The sequence below is a fragment of the Euprymna scolopes genome, chromosome 14 (genome assembly GCF_053919585.1).
Source record: "Euprymna scolopes isolate OS-2025 chromosome 14, ASM5391958v1, whole genome shotgun sequence".
NCBI lineage: Eukaryota > Metazoa > Mollusca > Cephalopoda > Sepiida > Sepiolidae > Euprymna > Euprymna scolopes.
In genome coordinates this window covers 114253657-114274920 of record NC_136495.1, presented here as the reverse complement: position 1 = coordinate 114274920, position 21264 = coordinate 114253657, and the positions used below count along the sequence as shown (strand labels likewise).

Below are 21264 nucleotides of genomic sequence, written 5' to 3'. Positions count from 1 at the left end.
TCCGTCAGGTCTAATACTATAAAGGACACATACTTTTTAAACATGGAATGCAGAGGTAGATCAGATATAAATGTACGGAAGCTATCCCAGTCAGCCTTAGTATATCGATATACTGTACGATGGAGAGGTACGTCTGGGGACATATTACATTTCATTTTTATCTTAATTGATACAACAGAGTGGTCGGAAGATCCAAGAGGCGACAGAACAGAAACTGAACATAGTTCAGGGCAAGTTGTGAGAAAAAGGTCTAGTAGGCTCGCATACTGGCCGTCATTGTCGGGCACACGGGTGGGTTCCTGAACAACCTGAGTGAGGTCATAGGCAATGGAAAAATCATGACAGAACCTCCCCTCATCATCGGTCTTGTTTGAGTGGGTCAACCATTCGACGTTGTGAACATTGAAGTCTCCACATACGTGAATGTTAGCTGAAGGATAAGCAGATAGGACTTGGTCAATTTTCTCAGATATGCTTTGAAAGGTAGTAACTCCGGTGTTGTGGGGGCGATAGAGAGTAAATATAAATGCAGTAGTGCGAGCTAAAGCAACCCGAAAGCACATACTTGTGAGCAGAGTTGTAAAATTATATATTTAACAAGATACAATCCTAGTTCAAGGCTCTTAAAATTTTTACTAGAATTGTCCATAAAGACCCGTGATGCAGTGGATAGAGTACTTAGCAAAATTCAGTCGTAAAAGTTACATATCTGGAGGTTGTAGGTTCAATCCTCAGTGTGTGTGACCCCAATATACAATTGCCAATTACTTAGAACTTCTATCCAGTCATGGCTGACAGAACTAGAGCATGCTAACCTGTGGATTAAATAAAGGGTTCCGTTCGAAATTCCGTGCAAATTCCAGAGTTCCACAGAAAGTTTCCCCAGAGTTCAAACTTCTTTAAGTGTATTTTGTTGAAGGTCATATTGATCGAAACATTGTGCACTCAAGATGAGAACAGTAATCTGAAGAATTCAAATAACACGAATAATCAATCCTCATCTCAAAAATTCAGATCCGTAATAGTCCAAATAATACAAAGCAAAATATGAGTCAGCAGCCCCATCACCTCATCTTTATTGATAAAATCCACGAGAACAAAATATATATAAATAAAAGCAATTTCATTAATAAATAAGGAGCTACACATAACTGTTTTATTTTCTTCAATTTTTTTTAACTGCATTTTCACCCCAAACAAGGCACATTGCCACTTTGGTGTAGGGGGCTACTATCCAGGGCAACAGCTACTGGGGTACTATGTAGGGAGTTGGGCAGCAAGATATTGGTTCACATTACACTTGAACTTCTGCATGTCAGTACAGTTGGGGAAGTAGGGACCTGGAATGGAATTACAAAGTCTAGCAGTTCTGGGGAAGAAACTACTGGAGTAGAAAGCTCTTCTACATCTAGAGATCTCTTCTGTGTGGGGGTGGGATTTAGCTGTCTGTCGGGTTTGTTGAGGGTGTTTACGTCATCGGGGCATAAGTGCTTGCAGTTCGTCAGAGCATTCACCATTAAAATACTTGTAGAACGGGGGCTACTATGTGGGACATGTGGTTGGTGTAAAAATAATGTTTTTTGATGTTCACCTTCATGTTAAAAAAATAAAAAATAAACAACATTATCTTTGCACCAATCTAATAATTTGCAGAGATACTATGTAGGGAGTTGAGCAGCAAGATGTCTGTTTACATTACACTTGAACTTCTGCATGTCAGTACAGTGAGGGAAGCAGGAACCCAGAAGGAAATTCCAAAGTCTGGCAGTCCTAGGGAAGAAGCTATTAGAATAGAAGGCTTTCTTACATCCAGGGACTTCTACCGTGTAGGGGTGGGATTTTGCTGCTTGTTGAGTTTATTGGGGATATTTACATCGAGGGAGTACAAGGGCTTATATATATTCTAGAAACCATTTATGTCTTTGAGGCCATGTTTTTTTGTAAACAAAGAAAATGTTCTTTGATTCAATGCGGATTCTATTTGATCCTACTACTGCAGTTCGCTCACTATGATCTTCATTCCATTGTATTATTTTTCCTTTTAATCATAACTCGCCCCTCTTGATCTTACTTTTTAAAATTCATTATGTTAAAAATATATTTCAATCTTTATATTAGCAATATAAAGATTTTGTACCACAAAAAAATATTTGGTCCTTGTTGAGAGTTGACAGATCGATTTTTTTAAAATGTTTTAAGCAAAAACAATATTACATATGTAACTTATGTCGAAAATAGTAATATATCCAAAAAATTACTAAAATTCATCGAGTAGAAAGTTATTTATAGTTAAAAGTAATTTTTATGGAAAATTGGGTAAAATTGAATTTTTCTTAGATGTATAAGGTACACTGACGAGTTCACACACAGGGGAACATAACTCTGAATTCATATTTTAGAATACTTGTTCATGGCATGAAATATTTATTGCGATAGACTAACTAAAAACAATAGCAGTTCTACTATGAATGTTCGTAACTTTCGGATATATTACTATTATCGACATATGTAATATTGTTCTTGCATAAAACGACATGAAAAAACAAACAATCTATGAACTATTTTAACAAGTACCAAATATTTAGATATAAAATATTTTTTCAACTCAATAACAAGCCAAGCATGCAGGGTCCCCCCTCTACGAGTGAAAAATTTACTTTCACCAGGACAAATGTTCATGCAAAATTAAAAAAAAAAATTTACAGAGGGGTTAATGAGAAAAGTACGAACAAACGAACAGATGAACGATTTGGGGGTAATTTTACCCCTGTAATGCCCCACCCCCCGGAGGGGGGGGTGCAGAATTATCCTGGAATATCCATTCTGGCAAAATTTTTACTTCCACCATGACTAATGTTTGTGCAAAATTTCAAAAAAATTTAAGGTGTGGTTATTGAGAAAAGTGTGAACAAACGAATGAGTGAATTACTAGGTCCAATCCCTCCTTTGTCGTGGACTAATTGAACAATACTAATATTTAGTAAGAAAGTGGGATTATTGTAAAAAAAAAAAAAAAAAAGAAAAGTTAAAAAAAAAAACTTCCTACACCCACTTGTGGGATTGGTAAACACGAAACATTTCAAAAGGACTTTATTTTCTTTAAATGCAGAAATAAAAATACTGACTCACCTGTCTGATAATAACGAGTAATTCATCCTGTTGAAAGCTTAATTCACCTCCGTCAGAATTTCCACTAAATTCATACAGAGTTTTTGCCTGGAACAAAATAAAAAATTTATTTGAAATTATTTTCAACAAAGGAAAAAAAGAAAAATAACTCATATTCAGGAATTAAAAAGAAGCAAAAAAAAAAAAAAAAAAAAAAAAAAAAATTATTCAATTGATAAATCATAATACAGGGTATGGCAAAAGTCTTGGGCACATTTTGACATTGAATATCTTGAGAATTTAACAAGACTTTTGGAATACCCTGTATAATGGAACTTTGGTGTCAGTCTGATAAAAACTAGATATAATTCTTCTTTTGTATTAATCTGGAGCTGCAATGAGTAATTTTTGTCCTCACTTGGCTCACAGGTTTGGTATGTGTGATGGTTGGGTTTAATCATTGTGCAGGTTATCTACCCAGTTTATCGTTGGCATTTCGGTTGCTTCCTAAAAGTTCCCCTCCCCTCTTTCATAAATTACAGAATAAACTAGACTTTAAAGATCGCAACCTTCTTAATAGAAGAAACTACCGAAAACATCAAAACAGTGAAAGAAAACTGAGGGGCGTACAATAAGTAATGCCCCTGACCCACTTCCAGTTATCTGATCTAGCTGAAATTTTGCATGTGCAATGACATATCTCTACAGGTTATGTGGCAAATTACAGCTGTGAACTAATTGTGGTTTCTGTTTTACAGGTGTTTGAACCAGGTCAGGTGTGAAATGGAGCCCGTTGAATGTCGAGCAGTGATCCGGTTTTTGTATTTGAAAGGACGCACACGACAGGAGACTTTTGATGAAATGAAAGAAACTTATGGTGATAATGCCCAATAATATGACCTTGTAAAACGCTGGCATCATGAAGTCAAACACGGTCGGAAGTCTGTGGAAACAGCTCCCAGACCTGGTCGCCCCCCCCCCTTGATGTGGTATCTGTCCGTCAAGTTGAGGCTCTCATTTTGGAAGATCGGCGCATTAGTATTCGCCAAATAGCCCAAGATGTCAAGATTAGTACAGAGTCTGTGGAAACTATCATTCATGACGATTTGCATATGCATAAGGTGTCTGCCAGATGGATTCTCAGGTTGCTCACACCATTCCAGAAGCGAGAATACGTTGAGTGCTCAAAGATAAATTTGGAGATGTGCCAAGAAGATGAGTCAAAGTTTTTCAAAAGAATGAAACCTGGGTCCATCACTATGATCCAGAGACCAAAGCCCAGTCAATGCAGTAGAAATACTTGAACTCACCACCTCCAAAGAAGGCAAGGGTGCAGCCCTCCGGTGGGTGGCAAGGTCATGCTCACAGTCTTCTGGGACCAGGACGGAGTAGTGATGACAAATTTCCTGGCAAAGTGTACCACAATTACAGGAGCCTATTATTCTTCACTTTTGAGGAAATTAAGGGAAAATATCAAAATCAAGAGGCGGGGCAAGATCAGCAAAGGTACCCTCCTCCTGCAGGACAACACTCTGGTCCATAACTCGCATGTCGCCAGATCGGAAGCACGGGCGTGTGGTTATGAAATCCTCCCCATCCTCCCTCCTCGCCTGACCTTGCACCCTCTGACTTTCACCTCTTCCCACCCATGAAGTTGTTTTTGAAAGGAAAGCGTTTCCCAGATGATGCAGCCTTGATTTCTGAAGGCACGTCGTGGTTGGAGGGCCAACCTGGGGTGTTCTACAAAAACGGTCTCCAGAGCTGCATCAAACGATGGGAGAAATGCATAACTCTGGGTGGTTCCTATGTAGAGAAAGACTAATAACTGTGCTAAGTTTCGTTGTTCTACGGCTATGGGAAGTGGGTCAGGGGCATTACTTATTGCACGCCCCTCGTATGCTAGATTTAGACCAAATTAAAGTAAAATGATAAGCGCAAAAGTTTCTCAAGAATGAAAGCCTTTTCTACGATTCGCCCAGGAAGGTTGATGGAAACCATAGAAGAAAATACTTTTTTCAGGATACGAATATTCAAGGGACGCAACCTATCTTCAATTAACTCCACCGTTTGAGAATTACATTTTAATACAGGTGTTTTTTTGTGGTGGGGGTATGCTTTTATTTTTTTTTAATTTTATTTGTAGACATGCTCTTTTTTTTTTTGTTAAGATCCAAGTGTAACATCTGTTCTGATGTTACACTTCACCTTTTTCTGTCTTAAGTCAATAAATGAGAATTGCTTCTAAACCGAGGCAATTTTTATTTTTGTCCCAATCAAAAATCCCTTTTTGAGGTTTGGGGAGGGGAGAACTCTATAGTTCCCACATAAAACAAAAGACAACGACCTTGTGTCTAACTCTGTCTTTGTAGGGAGGTGGGGGGGGGGTCGAGTAAATAAGTACATTTGAACTAAGAGAAAGCTTCATTATTCAGAAGAAAAAAGGGCACGGCACAGAACAGTAAGCTAATTTTTTTTTTTTTTTTTTTTTAAACAAACAAAAAAATAACAAAGGCACCTGTGTTTTGTAAACAAGCTTCTTTACAATGCAGAATGATGTATGAACTGTCGTTAGTATACAGATGAGAAAAAGTTGGGGGGAAAAGACACTTGGATGATGATAACATCAGTTAACAGATCTTCAGATAATCCACCAAATGTAAAATTTAAAATAAAATATGGAAGCAAGTAAGGCTTCCATATTTGTTTATTATTTTTTTTTATTTTTATTTTTTTTTTTTTACATGGAAATTGCTCCAGACAAAGCATTAAGTCACTTGATGTAAGGATTTGCTATCTAAAATAAAATATAAAAAAACATTTTTAAGTCAAAAATTAGCCAATGTTATTATGGATAGATTCTAATGCAGAGAACAGCAATTCTTCTCCCTTTGTCAGCAACATAGCTCATGGAATGTGAGGACTAAAGAACAAATAAGGGAAGCAAGAATTACAATGCTGTTGAAAATAAACCTAAGGTTCATTTTGTGTCTATATCTCGTCTGTGTGCGCGCGTACATTTTTCACCTATTAATTGGTTATTTATTTATTGAAATCATAAATAGCGTTAAGTACTAGACCAGACTTTCATATAAATGCTATTTGAAAAAAAATAAAAATAAAAATCTAATTTCAAAATTAAATCTACCACAATATATTTTCTCTGAAAAGGTATTCACTGTTTGAAGCAGTCAATAATAATTTAAAATTTAATGGTTAGAAAGACCAAACGAGTCTTTCTGACGGTTAAATCTTAAATTATTGAGGGTTTCAAACAGTAAATTACTTTTTATTACATATTACATTCGACAGACGCCCAAACAAATGTAAACGGACAATCATCATTTTGACTTAACTTCAAACATTTCAAGTCATGCCAGGGATTACCACCACCATGGTATATAAGAGGAAAAAGAAAACAACTTCGATTTGTTGAAGATTAACATTTTACTAATCAAAGAAAAAAAAAATTAGTTTTATTTTTAATAAATAGTAAGATTAAAAACAATTTCATACACGTCTGGCCTTTCTAACCGTTAAATCTTATAATTTCTCTAGTTTAGTTAGAGTTTTGTAACAATCTATTCTTTGTAAATCTTATTAAAAAATAATTTGGTGTTAAAAAAAAAAAAAAAAAAAACTAATATAAAAACAGCATAATATAAAAAAACAGCATATTATAAAAAAACAGCATATTATAAAAAAAACAGCATATTATAAAAAAACAGCATATTATAAAAAAAAACCCAGCATATTATAAAAAAAAACAGCATATTATAAAAAAAAACCAGCATATTATAAAAAAAAACAGCATATTATAAAAAAAACAGCATATTATAAAAAAAACAGCATAATATAAAAAAAAGTTTTTAAATCAGGATTATGATTTTAAATATATCCGATCAGATTTATTACAAAACTGATATGGCTTAATACATTTTGAATTATTTACCTCTAAAACCTCCAAGACGGACCTAGCGAATAAAACAAAATCAAAACACGACATAAACATTGCTATATTTATCCAAATAAAATTCACAACTAATTCTCATCTCTTACCTATATTAACCTCATAGAGCTTTTATCGTTTTCATAAGTTTGCTAAAAGACTATTTGTAACTTCATTAATTCTTTTTTTTAATTTATTAATATATATTATAAATAAAGCCACTTTAAAATTCTTATAAATGAAATTAGTAAAATCAAAAATCTCTAAATTTTGATACTTACTCTTTGCAATTTCAACATTGATATCTAGCCGTCCTGATGATAATCCTTCTAATGAATATGTAGGAGACACTAAAACCTCACTTAACTGTCAATACAAGTTTTGACTAGTAAAATAATGTATATATATATATATATATATATATATATATAAGCCGTACTAATTGGAGCGTTTCTAAAATGTTTAGTTGCAATAATCATGATTCATACTCTTAATAATGAAAATATTAAAATTATTCGTTTCCAGTTTTATACTTGAGTTTAGTCAGCAATAATTACTCAAACCTATACTTGTAGGAAAATAAATAAAAATGTGAAAAATTGCATCCTCGTTTTGAAATGACGATTCCTCATCAGATCTTGAGCAGATTTAGCACAGAGGTCCAAATACCTCCCCAATAGAGCATCAGATTTAGTGAAAAGCTATAAAGAAAAAAAAAATGTAGGATAAAATTCATAAGCTACCCTGAAAAAAATTTCCTTCCACCTCGCACACCCTAAAATTTCTGAGCTCATGGTTAAATAGATGGTTGGATTAAATCTATTCAGTCATTTATTTAATGGCCACTGGATCTATATATCTATAAAAGTGAAAGTGTCTGTGTACATTTCCCTACGCAATAACTATCAAATTTCGAGTCTGTAGACTGAAAATTGACATACAAGGTACGGAGATTTGGGAAAATCTTTGTAATCTGTTTTCGGACAGAAATTTGGCTGTTAAGGGGGTCAAAGTTCAACGATTTGACCTTTAAGAACTCTACCAAACTTCTCCGCCAATTTCGGGTATAAACACTTGAAATTTTAGATATAGGTTCCTTGGACATAGATCTAACTTAACTTGATTTGAGCCTAAAACAATAAATGTTAAGGGGTAATAATAGGGATTAAAAAGAATTAGACCTCTGTGGTCTCTTCCAAATTACTCAGACAATTTCTGGTTTAAACATTTGAAATTTTACATAAAGGGTATTCAGAGATAGGGCAAGCTTTTTCATCGGTTTGGGTCGAAAATTTGAGCTACCAATATATAAATGTATGCATGTACGTTTGCATATCTGCCTAAAACTTTCGACAGAGGTGACGGATTTTCACAAGATCAGTATCGTTTTGAAGTTCAACCCTTCAGACGACAAATACCGAACAATTGGCTAAAAACATTGATTTCTTCACCCTCAACTGGGCACTTTTTAACAGGGTGGGGTCGCTCTTTTTGCCAAGATTTTCGAAAGTCATCCCCTCCTTTTGATTGTCTAGCCTTAATTTAAACCTACGTCACTTCCGGTTTGTCGGTGGTTGTAACAGCAAAGACGTCATGTTTCCCCCCCCCCGTTCTTTTCCTCCTTCACGGTACGAGTTCGAACCTGCCTTCCTACTACCACTTTTTTTTTTTTTTTTTTTTTTTTTTGCTCAACACACCTCCAAACATCCAGGCAACGCCGGGCACCCATACTAGTAATACTTAATCCTAAAATGAAAGTAAGAAGTTAGTACATTGCAAAAAGTAAATAAATAAAAATAAAATAAATAAAACAGTAACATATGGCGAATACCCTATTTTTTATCTAACCCTCCCCCCCACCCATCCCATGGAATATCATTTCGAATCCCAGAAGGTGCAAACATTCCATTTTATACCATCAAAGCATGTACATTTTGGCACCATAATGGGGTGCAAGCACCCCACATTGGGAACCCCTGACTTACAATGTAATCTATTGAGAAAAGTATGAAAACCCTCTTCCCAGCTATGTAAGGAGCTAAAAGAAGAAAAAGAAAATACCTCAAAGTCAAAAACTAACCAATAATATCCAAAAACAACCACTCTAGGCAGGTTGAACCAGTTTCCTCCAAAGGAAGAAGTTTCATGGGAATATCAAATTCATAAATGGTCTCCAATCTCTTATATCCCTGTTAAGGGAGATCACGACACTAGGTTTTTGCAAAGTCAAGAATTCTCTGGCATGCGCAGTGCCTAGTATTCTTAAATAGTCACCAATTTGGTACTAACCAGGTTCAACATCGCTTAACTTCAGTGATGTAATGGGAACTAGTATGTCAACGTGATTATGCCATATAACTAATGATAAATGTTAGATAGATTCCAACCCATGAAAATAACAATTATTCCCCTTTTGTCAAACATTGTTCAGGGAATGTGAGGACTAAAGGACAAAAGAAAGGAAGAAAAGTTACGAGACTGCTAAAAATAAACTAAAAAGGTTCACTGTCTACTCTAAATTTCACTTTTTTTTTTTAATGGAAATCGCTCTAGACAAGACATGAAGCCACTTAATTTAAGTAGCTAATATATTAGTGGCATGACAAGGCCACAGGGGAAACAATCAAGCAAAGAAAAACCCAAAGCAAAATTCATCCCAAAGCAGCAACACTGAAGCTAGCCTGCCAGGACACTATATATTCAATTGTTGGTAAATTTGAGCATATTTTATTGGTTTCAAAATATAGATTCTTTTTTACCAATTGTCATAAAATTTTAACCACAGAATAGTATTATAATCTTCATTTAGTTTCGTCCCAAAGAATCAAAGATATGAGCATTTTAATATTCAATTTGGCTACGAGTATACACACACACACATATATATTTTTGTTTACAGAAAGTTTTTAGAGGAGATACGTCATTGGACTTGTCTCATCTAAAAACTTTCTGTAAACAAAAAAAATATATAAATATGCTCTTATTTTCGGATTTTCCTTATTATTGAGCACTCTGCTGGATTTCTTTTTCAAAAAAAAATAAATAAAAAAAAAAAAATATATATATATATATATATATGCATATGTATATATAGACAGATAGCACAATCACATTGGCACACTGGTTCACCAGATCACCAAAGTTAAACAATGTTGAGCCTGGCCAGTACCAGATGGGTAACCATTTGGGAAGGCTAGGCGCTGTATGTACTATGTCAAGTCATAAAAATTTCCAGATGAGTGTTTGGGGACGCATTAATTCACTGGAAGTAAAACACCCCCCAGTCTTCGTTAAGACATGCATCTAGGAGAAGGAAACGGATGTAAAAACCTGCGGTCTACTGTATACTCTGTCCTGTGGCAGTCATCTGCACCGACAAAGGTAAGCAGTAATACCAAAAAGTGCGGTTGGTTCTAAACAGTCTTCACCATTATAAACAAATCATCTGTATGCATTTCAAAGCAACTTGGTTGTGGCGGAAGCTTATATATACAAACCTATGGCCTTGGTGGAGGGGAGATCAAAACTTGCTATGATTTCAAATGATCTGAAATAACAGCAAGGTGAGACTTGATTCCAAATATTTCTCATATGTTATATCTCCCCTCTTTTTGGAAATAGGGTACGATTATGAATATTAAATCTTTATACACTGTGAAATTTACTTTATATATGAAAACCAAAGAGAGGAGATATAACATGAGAAATATTTGGAATCAAGTCTCCCCTTGCTGTTATTTCGGATCATTTGAAACCATAGCAGCAAGTTTTAGTCTGCCGTCCATCAAGGCGAGAGGTTTTTGAGAAATATCAGATATTTTGTAATTCATATGCAAAACTAGGAAAACAAATGACTATGATTGAAACGTTGGTAAAGATGCAATATCTTCCCCCCCCCTAAAAACTCCTTTAAATTACCACTATTGTGTTTTTGAGGGTGCTGAAAACAGAGATAAAATATTCCAGGAAATGAGTATTTCCCAAGATATGAAGAAATTATAGTTTTAAAAAGTGGAGGATCACTTTTCTATATTAATTTAACGTAAAATGGACACTCACTTTAGCTACCTTTTTGAGAGGAAAAGGAGTGTCTTATTTTTTTTTTAGGCGGTAATTGTGGCTTGGTAGAGCAACACAAAACCTATCTTAAAAAAACAACTTGTTTTCTATAGGTTTTGGGTGCGCTGAAAACAAATATCGCATTTAAATTTTCTGCAAATAAGTATTTTTCCCGGGTATTAAGCAATGTCATTCTTTATTGTTGTACATGCAAGCATGCACATATTTTTTATTTAATACCTGGAAAAATACTTGTTTCCGACTGGTTTCTTTTAGCAACTTGTTTATTGACTTTATTCATTTATTTACTTTTATACTGAAAATAAATAGTGATTTTAGGTCTTCACAACGGAAGAATACGAGTTAAAATGCCAAATTACCATAGAGCTCTGAGGGGTCACAAGCAAAATAAGGTTGATAACCCCCCGCCCCCGCAAAGAAATATAAAACCGAAATTTATCAAATGAAATACTCATTTTTTTCTGAATAATTTCAGTTGGTCGCACTAACCTGGATATGGCATGATATAGATATAATAGCTGTTGTTGTGCTAATTCTAATTAAGGAAGGTTGATTCAGAAGTCTATTATCGCATCACAGCACAAGTTAAATATAGGTTAAAGTAGATTCAATCTTATTTTATATATTGTTGTATGCTCACCCTTATATGCTGAGCTTAGTCTCAGATCAGCTATTGAAATATTCCAGACGGTTTTCCTCAAACATTTCAACAATTATACTCTCCAGCTTTATGCAGCAAAAAGATATTCTCTTTAGTATCATAAAGGGTTTTAAATGGCCCTCTAAAACTCCACGACGAACAACACTATAATCACATACTGGAAAAAAAAATTGGTAAAGAAATAAATTTCACCCTGTAGATAACTTCAAAGAATCTGATCCTATTAACACTTAAAACAAAGCTAAAGATAAAAACAAATAAAAAATCGCACATAAAGAATGAGCAAAACAAGGACACAAAGTATGTCACTAACTGCTGCTTGACATGAAACGACCATAATGCACCAGTTTTTATTCAGCATGGCACATCATTGGTCAGTTAACGAAAGGAGTAATTTGCATACCCAACAAGGTTTAATTTATCGTCCTGACAAATATTTACCGTCATACATTCCCAGGCTTAGGCTGATTTAAGGAACATATTTTTTCCATTCAACTAGCGAGGGAGTACCCGGCGTTGCCCGGGTGTTTGGAGGTGTGTGTGGAAACTCTGGGGGTGGGGGTTTAAAAAAAAAAAAAGTAAGTATGAGGATCGAACCCAAACCGTTGAGGCAAAGTTGTAAATTAAAGTGTGAAAAAAAAAAAAAAAAAAAAAAAAAAAAGTGCGACGTTAACCATTGCCCCACCGCGAGATGCTAACGGAAACACGTTTGAATTTATTTAATTACTTGGAGTTGACAGGTGCCCGTTTTAATGAGTTAATGAGGTCAAGTTTGACTGCGGGATAGTATTTCATTTACTGCTGAACGCTTTTTTTTATTTTTATTTTCCCAAGATGTTATCGGAAAAAGACTAACCCACATGCGGCGAGCTACAAATGTTGAATATTTATCTTCCCGAAATCGAGCAAATTAAATAGACAGGCGAGCTTCGTTGTTAACTTTGAGATATTACGATTTATATGTGATATAAAAAGTTTTAAAAAGTTGTGAAGCAACCGACCGCTTCTCTGAAAAAAGCCTTTTGTAGACATACAGAAAAAGCAAACATACATACATACATTTTCGCTTTTATATATATAGATGGTGCGAACATGTGTTCAGTTGCTGTACCTATTCACTTACACATTCATCATACTTTCTCAGGTGCTTTTGGTTGGAGATGCTAACCCCCTGAAAAGAGGGTAGCGGTTGTGTCCAGTACAGACTAATGACTCAACATGCAGTTAGAATCCTGTCAGTTCTACAGGGTGGAACGATAAAATTGTTGTCCTAGAAAAAACAACATTCCAGTTCTGTTTGATGAAAACCGGTTTCCTTTTTTTTTTTTTTTTGTTGCAGATCATCTACTAGTTGGCCAGTTAGGTACAAGTCCCAAGAGCAATAGGAGCCTTCCATCATGTCTGAAAGTGACACAATGTTCAATGAGTGAGATCAGAGATGCACCACTGTACAACTCGTGCTTCTACCGATTCAAGTTATGACAACAGGAACATTGCCGACACTCTCAAAATGAAAATCTGGATGGTTCAGCACATTAGAGCACAGCTCAAAGTTTCCAGCCATGGTTATGGTTTTTTGGTGTGGTTTCAAGTGACGGCTACATCATGCCATCTTACATCTTCGAAGTCGGCTTAAAAATCAAGACCAAAGTGTACCTGGATGTGCTGAAGAGTGTGGTGATCTCCAGGTGCATCTCAGGTGGCCCTTGGCAGACCCTGGGTGTGGCAGCAGGACTCAGCACCGGCCCAATAGTCCAAAGACACCCAGGCTTAGTTTCAAAAAGAGTGCTATGACTTTGAACCCTTCTCTCACTGACCCCTCCTCCTCCCTTGACCTGAACCTGCTGGACTTTCTTTGATCATACGTCGAGAACATCAACATGACCTCCCACAACACCAAAGCCAGCCTGATCGCTACCATTCACCAAGCTCCCATCAGTGTGTGTGGAAAAAGCATGCTCCCAGTTCCGGACCCATATTAAGGCGGTGATTGAGGTTGGAGGCAGCTACATTGAATAGATGTCAGCTCGACTACATAATCAAGTTACCTGAATTGATTTTTTTAAAGCTAAGTTTTAAAATAAAGTGTTGTTTTCTTTAGGGCGACAATTTTATTGTTCCACCCTGTATAGCACCACTTTTATTATAGATGTTGTCAACCTTCATGTGGTCTCTTCCGTGAGTACCCAATTTAAAAAAGAATTTGTAAACAAAATACAGGAGGAAAAAAAAAAAAAAGTTGTTACTTGCTGAATCATATGCAATACGTTTTTTTTTTTTTTTTACCCCTTATGAAACAACTGCAAATTGTTAATTTAATTCTTTATATGGTACTAGCGGGAGTGCCCGGCATTGCCCAGGTGTAAAAGAAAAAAGTTTTGGTAGGGAGGTAGGCTTGAACCCAAAGCCTTGAGGTGAATAGCCTGATAACTTACCACGATTCTATGAGGGGAGTAGAAATTAAATGTTTAAAAAAGCAGGTGATTAAACGAACGTCAACGTGTTCGTTTCTAAGTCAAACATCACGCCATATTAGTACAGAAATGAAATCACAGTGTGAATTTTGTAGCATGAAAGTTGCTGAAATAAAAGATACAGACGACCTCCTTTCATAAATCGGACATATTATAATCTAGGGAGTATATAAAAAGTTCTAAGAAAAAGTGACCCCCCCCCCCTTCCCGAGCATCCCCACAAAAAAGCCTTTGGCGGGCATACGAAAATTGCACACACACCCACACAAACAAACGCACACATTTTCGCTTTTATATTATAGATAATCACATTGACACCCCAGTTTTGTTATATCATCAAAGTTAAGCAATGTTGAGCCTGGCCAATATCAGATGGGTGACCATTTGAGAATACTAGGTGCTGTATGTATTTAGGTAAGTGGGGATATATAATACCTCTGAGATGAACACTGCTGTCTTGCAGTTTCAGGTCACCCTTGGGCAAGGTGCAGCACTTGTTAGCCTACATCTGATATTCTGGAGGGTTACCATATGGGATAAGATGTGTTCTTCAGCTGTGGAGAAGGCAATCCATTTAAGAGAAAGAATCCAATGAAAAAAAGTAAGACAATAGAAACAGTGTTAAACTTCTAGTGATGTCGCTAGCAAAACACTTGCTTCCAATTTGTCATAACCAACATGGAAGTAGTAAGGCTTATAAAACAATTAGCACGCCGCCTGGCATTGCCTGGTTGTAAAATATGCTTAAATATACAGAGTGGAGGAGAGCAACTTTCTTCTTTGTGTTTTAATTGATACACAAATAAGCAAGTTGCTCTTCCCCACCCTGTATTTTAATTCATGCAGATTTTGTATTTATTATTATAAGAGCTAATACTCTATTGATTATTATATTGCACCCAATATGCAGCAGAGTTTTCAAAAGTTTAAAAAAAAAAAAATTTAAAGAAAGTGACTTAGCTGCTATCAGATAAAATTGCAATAAAAACAGTTCTCCAGCCTTATTATTCGTTACTGTCTGACCTAAAGTTATATGCATACAAAAATTGAAAAATAAAAAAAATAACCTTGTTAAAGATAAATGTATGTTTGCGCACACATACAAATAACATGTTTAGTAGACTTACACCTGCCAAGTTAGATTTTTTTCCTAATTTTCACCTCTTAGCAACTATTTTTACCATCTAAAAACCAAACAAAATTTGTTCTACATATCCAAATACCCTATATATCAAGTTTCAGATTTGTAGACAAAATAATTACAGAGTTATTTGGTAGAGACCCTTCTTCAGACAGACAAGGTCACACACATATATGAGAGAGAGAGAGAGAGAGAGAGAGAGAGAGAGAGAGAGAGAGAGAGAGAGAGAGATAATAAGCAGACCATGTCAGTACGCAATCTCCTCTAACCATAGCGAAACATCTATATAAAAAAAATTTTTTTTATCTTATTTAAAAAGGTCATGGTTCAACAAACTGTAGTCTACTAAAAAGGAACAAACTTTCCTCGAGTTCTTTGTATTTTTCAGTTACCGTTGGTATATTTAGTCCAGATTTTATCATAAAAGAACTGTTACCATTAAAAATTGATCGTAACCTACTAACGTCTTTTAGTTGGACAACGACAAAATTTCACACCTAATCTGCCTAAAACCATCTCTCTTATTTCTGGGCCAGTTTTTAAAACAATGAAAAGAGAATAAAACACATATTCCAACGATATTAATTTTGTGTAAACTATCTTTATATTTCAAATTCAAAAAAAAATAAATAAAAAAAAAAAAAAATGGTCAAATCTGACAACAACGGAAGAGAAACTTAATATACATTACATTTCGATGAAAATGCACAGACTTAAATTTGGTTGGATTTCGCTGAAATTTCACAGCTACTTGAATTTAAATGACTAAACTAATTCTACTAAAATTTAATGCATATTTCTATGATCACTAGAAACCGAGTTATCAATGAGCTAAGTAATATTTCGAAATTAATAAGGTATATCAACTAATGTTGGAGTGATTAATCAGAACTTTTTGGGATATCGGAATCGGTATCAGAAAAATTCATGTATATTTACCGATGCCAAAACGATTCTTTCAATTATCTTTTGTTCCATTGCTAGTAGTAATAACTAATAAATATTCATTGTTTTAAACGACCAGTAAAGCTAAAATCTATCGATCGCCTCCCCGACAAGTGTATTTTCACATTTAAGAAAATATGTGCACTTTTAGCATGTGTTTTTATGATGATTGGGAAAAATAGCAACTTTATAGTAAAATATTTGAGATTTATAAAGAATTGGTAATTGTATCGAAATCGGTAAAAATATTGGAATCGTCCCATCACTAATATCAACTTACATCATTAAATTTCATATAAATTACAATTTTTTTTTTTTTTTTGATAATCTAGTAGACTAGTGTCCATTTGATAATCTGCTGAAAAAATTGAAGATGAAAATTTTAAAAAAAAAACGGCAGGGGGGGGGGGCGCTTCCATACAAGCACCTCATTTTTATGTATATGTAAATATTTAATCATTTTTAATCGTGTAGATTTTTATTTAAAATGTATTGAATTATGCAAACTTATTTTGTTGTTTTAAATAAATATTGACAATATCCTGAAAACATCAATGAGTTTGCCTTCATGTAGAGGATTCAAATGAGATAATGGCCTAAAAACAGAATTTCATCTTCTATAATATAAAAGGCAAAATTGTGTGTGTGTGTGTGTGTGTGTGTGTGTGTGTGTGTGTGTGTGTGTGTGTGTGTGTGTGTGTGTGTGTGTGTGTGTGTGTCTACCAAAAACTCAATACACGCGACGAATCTCGAGATCGGTATCGTTTCGCAGCTAGATGTCTCGGACAACAAATATCAAACAATTGGCCAAAAACATTAATTCCTTCACCCTCAACTGGGCAGTTTTCTGCAAGGAGGGATCGGATTTTCCAACGCCATTTCTGCAAGTCATCTTTTCTTTTCAATTGACTACTAATTCCAATGCTTGCAACTTCCAGTTGCGCGATGGATGCATCAGCTAAGATGTTAAGTTTTTTTTTTTTCGCCTTTTCCCCCTTTACGTTACAGATTCAAACCTGCCTGCCTACTGCCACTTTTTTTTAACACCTCTCTCCACCCAAACTGTCGACTGTTGGTTTTATTTCCCACCCCCGCTACTACCACTTTTTTACCTTTACCCCCCAACCAGGGTTCCTTACTACACTACCTTGACACACCAGGACAACGCTGTCTCTTTATAAACTTACTATCATTTCAGCCCAGCGTTGCCTAGGTGTTTGGAGGTGTATGTTGAGCAAAGAAAAAAAAAAAAAAAAAAAATTGACCGCTTTCTTTGAACTTTGACCTCTATTATGACCCCTTAACATTTATTTTGGGCTCAAATCAAGTTTTTAAGTTAGATCCATGTCCAAGGAACCTATATCTAAAATTTCAATTGTTTATACCCAAAATTGTCGGAGGAGTTTGGTAAAGTTCTCAAAGGTCAAATCGACCCCTTAACAGCCAACTTTCTGGCCGAAAACAGATTACAAAGATTTTTCCAAATCTCAGTACCCGGTATATCAAATTTCGAGTCTGTAGACTGAAAATTGACAAAGTTATTGCGTAGGGAAATGTAGACAGCCACAAACAGACACTTTCACTTTTCTAGATATATAGATTTTAAAATAAAAATGAAGTAAGGAAAAAATAAGTAGAAAAATCTTTTTCAAGATTTTCTTAAACTAAATTTACAGCAGTTAAAACAAGACCTAAGAACGTATATAAATAGAAAAATAAATAAATAAAAAAGAGCAAGTATTTAAATAGGAAAGAAAAGAAAAGAGGCAAACGGCAAGATCGCGTGAGAGGAAATAGGAAAAAATAAAGTCACACAAACAGGAATTATAGCATATTATAACAAGTGTTCCCTCAAAAAAAAAAAAAAAAAAAAAAAAAAAATTATTTGACTTATTTTGGAAAATATTTCTTTCAAATATGGAACAGGAAACACCGAATTTGATAACCTGACATCTTTTGGATCATGGGTCATCTATGATCTGTTTTAATGAATGACGTCAGAAATTATGCGCTCAACGTTTTCAACCAATTGAATAATATATTTGGATGAATTGACACAATGTGTATGATACAATGTGCCAGTTTTAAAAAAAACTTTGAAATTTGCACATCTCAATGTGTTGAATGAATAATAGATGATCTCATCTTAACATGTGCTTGCTTAGAATAGTTTTTCTATTTTAGGTAATAGTTTATTTTATTTTTCATTTTGTTTTTCTTGTATTTTTCTAAATTCAAGTTTATGCAGTGTATACAGTCGTTTGCCAGTTGAGAATTTCAAATTTCTCAGACAATCCACATGTACTGACCTGTTGTACTATTTTCCACTATTATAGGCGAGCGTCTACTTTCTTTGAGCTTAAAGTAATGGTTCGAGAGCGTTGTTTTTATTCAGCATTTTTTTTTTGGGGGGGGGGGGATGAATGTGCAGTCAATAATAAAAGGTTGCACCACCCCATATGTAAAACAGAACAAAAGAGGAAATAAAAGTCAGCCGAACTTTCGAGAGAAACACTGTGATTGAAAACATTAATCCATGGGAGGGAATAACAATGAATCAGATTGGCTAGCTAGCTAGATTAACCACCACATGAATGTATAAAAGCACTGAGTAACACGAATTCATTGTATTTTAACTTGACAATTCCTTATGGAAATACAATACAGTAGCCTCTGTAGTTTAATTGCCATAAATATCTTTTCATAAATTACTACATGGTTCTACTCTCGTATTGAGAACTGTTGAAATAAATATTAAAAATCGATCATCTCCTTATAACATTTTGTGGATACATCTAATAGTATACTAGCAGAGCTACCTAGCATTGCCGGGGGCAAAAGTAACCTCTTTCTATTAAAACTTCTTTTTACCTCTATCAGTTTCTATCTTTCTCCTCCACCCAGCCCATTCATCTATCTAGACACATACATACATACATACATACATACAACTGTCCTTTATATAATGGATTCAGAGAGGAAGGAGTCTTTCCAAATTAGTACATAGTAACACTGAAAAATAGGCAATCTGCATTGGGTAGTAGAACAGTCTAAAGTATTGACTTACATTATACACTCAATATGGTGACCATATAAAATTAGTGTTGGGACGATTAATTGGAATCAGAAAAATCAACAAATTTGGGGGTATCAGAATCGAAAAACTGATGCCTATTTTCCGATGTCAAAACGATTTTTTTTTTTTTTTTGTTTAAAGCAAAATCTTTCATTGCTGGTAATAATAAAATAAATATTTATTGATTGTAAAATACCAGTAAAGCTAAAATCGATAGATCATCCTCCAGAAGTGTGTTTTTACATTTAGGAAAATATCTGCACACTTTTTTTTTTTTTTTTTTTACAGAAATCTAGGAAAATAACTATAGTTAAATACAGGGTGCCTCTCCCAAAAAACGGGCCCCAACTCTAATTAGGCCCCATTTCTTAGTGTTTTGTCCGAATTAACTGAAACTTTAATCATAACTAGTTTATTATATTCAAAACATCACATCAAAACACGAGGGTCTTTGGCCTTTTATTCTCCGTTCTACAGCATATGTTCTAGATGGTCTCCATTTAGCTTTTGTTTTTTGGGGGTCACTGTAGAGATTTATAAAGAATCGGAATCAGTAATTGTATTGGAATTTTAGTACGAAATTGGTAATTGTGTCAGAACTAGGAAAAATATAGGAGTCCCATCATTAAAAGTTATGCTACAAAATTTTAAAATATGATCCATTCTTGCATGTTTTGTTTAATTTTCATCATTATTTTCTTTTTTTGTTTTTTTTAATGTGTTTTCTATTTAACTATTTAATTCTTTGATCTCCTCTCCTGATCAGATTTTGATTTATCTGCTAAATTATTTCACTTGAGCTTACCTTTTGTTATTTTGTTTTCTATCTGGTCATAAGGTCTCTGATATATACAAGTTACGAGAAGATTAACTAGTGATATTATAGGACAGTTTTGTCATTAATATCAGAAGTATTATAGAGTACTGTCTTTATAATACTTGTATCCAGCTGCATGCAAGGAGGCGAGGGAGACCCAATCACATTCAAACTATCTCACTTTCTCATATTTTTCAGTATTATGATATACTCAAGTCTTTGTGGCATGAACTCAAGGAATTCATGCCAGACATCACCAGGATATCATAAGACCTCTATATGCCACTGCATGCATCACAGGTAAAATCTAAGCATTCCAAGAACTCCAATAGAGAAAAGGATCAATTATCACGTTCGTAGGTCTAAAACAGTGATAGAACAATTTGAATATCCCCCCTCCTCCCGATTCCAATACAATTAGTGATTCAGAATAGTTTTAACTTTCTAAATATATAGTTATAGAGTTGTTACTTTTTAATTTTTGGATTACCATGAAATCCTGTGTAATGTGCATATCTATTTTCACAAAAATAAAAACACACTGAAGTGTGTGTGTGTGTGGAGGGGTACATTACACGAATAAATCTTTATAACTTTTTTTTTTCAAATGTTTTCCTCATGATTGATTAAAAACAGTGATTTTATAAACTCATCGTGAAAGTTCCATGATTCATTTTTTCCTATTTATTCACTTTTAGTTTTATCTGCGCCATTTTTACCAGTGCCATTTTATATAAGTGACCTTGTCTGTGTGCATATGGATTGGAACAGTCTATCCAACTGTCAATTTTTGGTCTACAGACTTGAAACTTTATACATGACCTATTCGAACCTGTGGAACAAATTCAGTTAGGTTTCTAGTCAAAAGCTGTTATGGGGTCAAAATTTAAAAAAAAACAAAAAAAAAATGGAACCTGGCAGGCGCAAGTTGAACCAATGTGTATCCTTTATGCATGCGCAAATATACATTTAAGTTGATTAATTTGAAAAGCTTTGATAAGCATGTGGCCTTAGCT

The 21264-nt window shown here is 34.6% G+C and overlaps 1 protein-coding gene across 4 annotated transcripts in view; it reads right to left on the bottom strand.

The window, feature by feature from the left end:
- The window catches only part of LOC145293228 (sorting nexin-33-like), a 274899-nt gene that overhangs the window by 86703 nt on the left and 166932 nt on the right, over positions 1 to 21264 (bottom strand). For 3 of the 4 annotated variants that reach the window (XM_080139778.1, XM_080139774.1, XM_080139777.1), the window contains one exon: positions 3130 to 3216. In XM_080139778.1, the coding sequence (XP_079995904.1) occupies positions 3130 to 3216 (87 nt within the window). Of the gene's footprint in view, positions 1 to 3129; positions 3217 to 7335; positions 7440 to 21264 lie in introns of those variants that run through there. The other variant, XM_080139776.1, reaches the window with a different exon arrangement.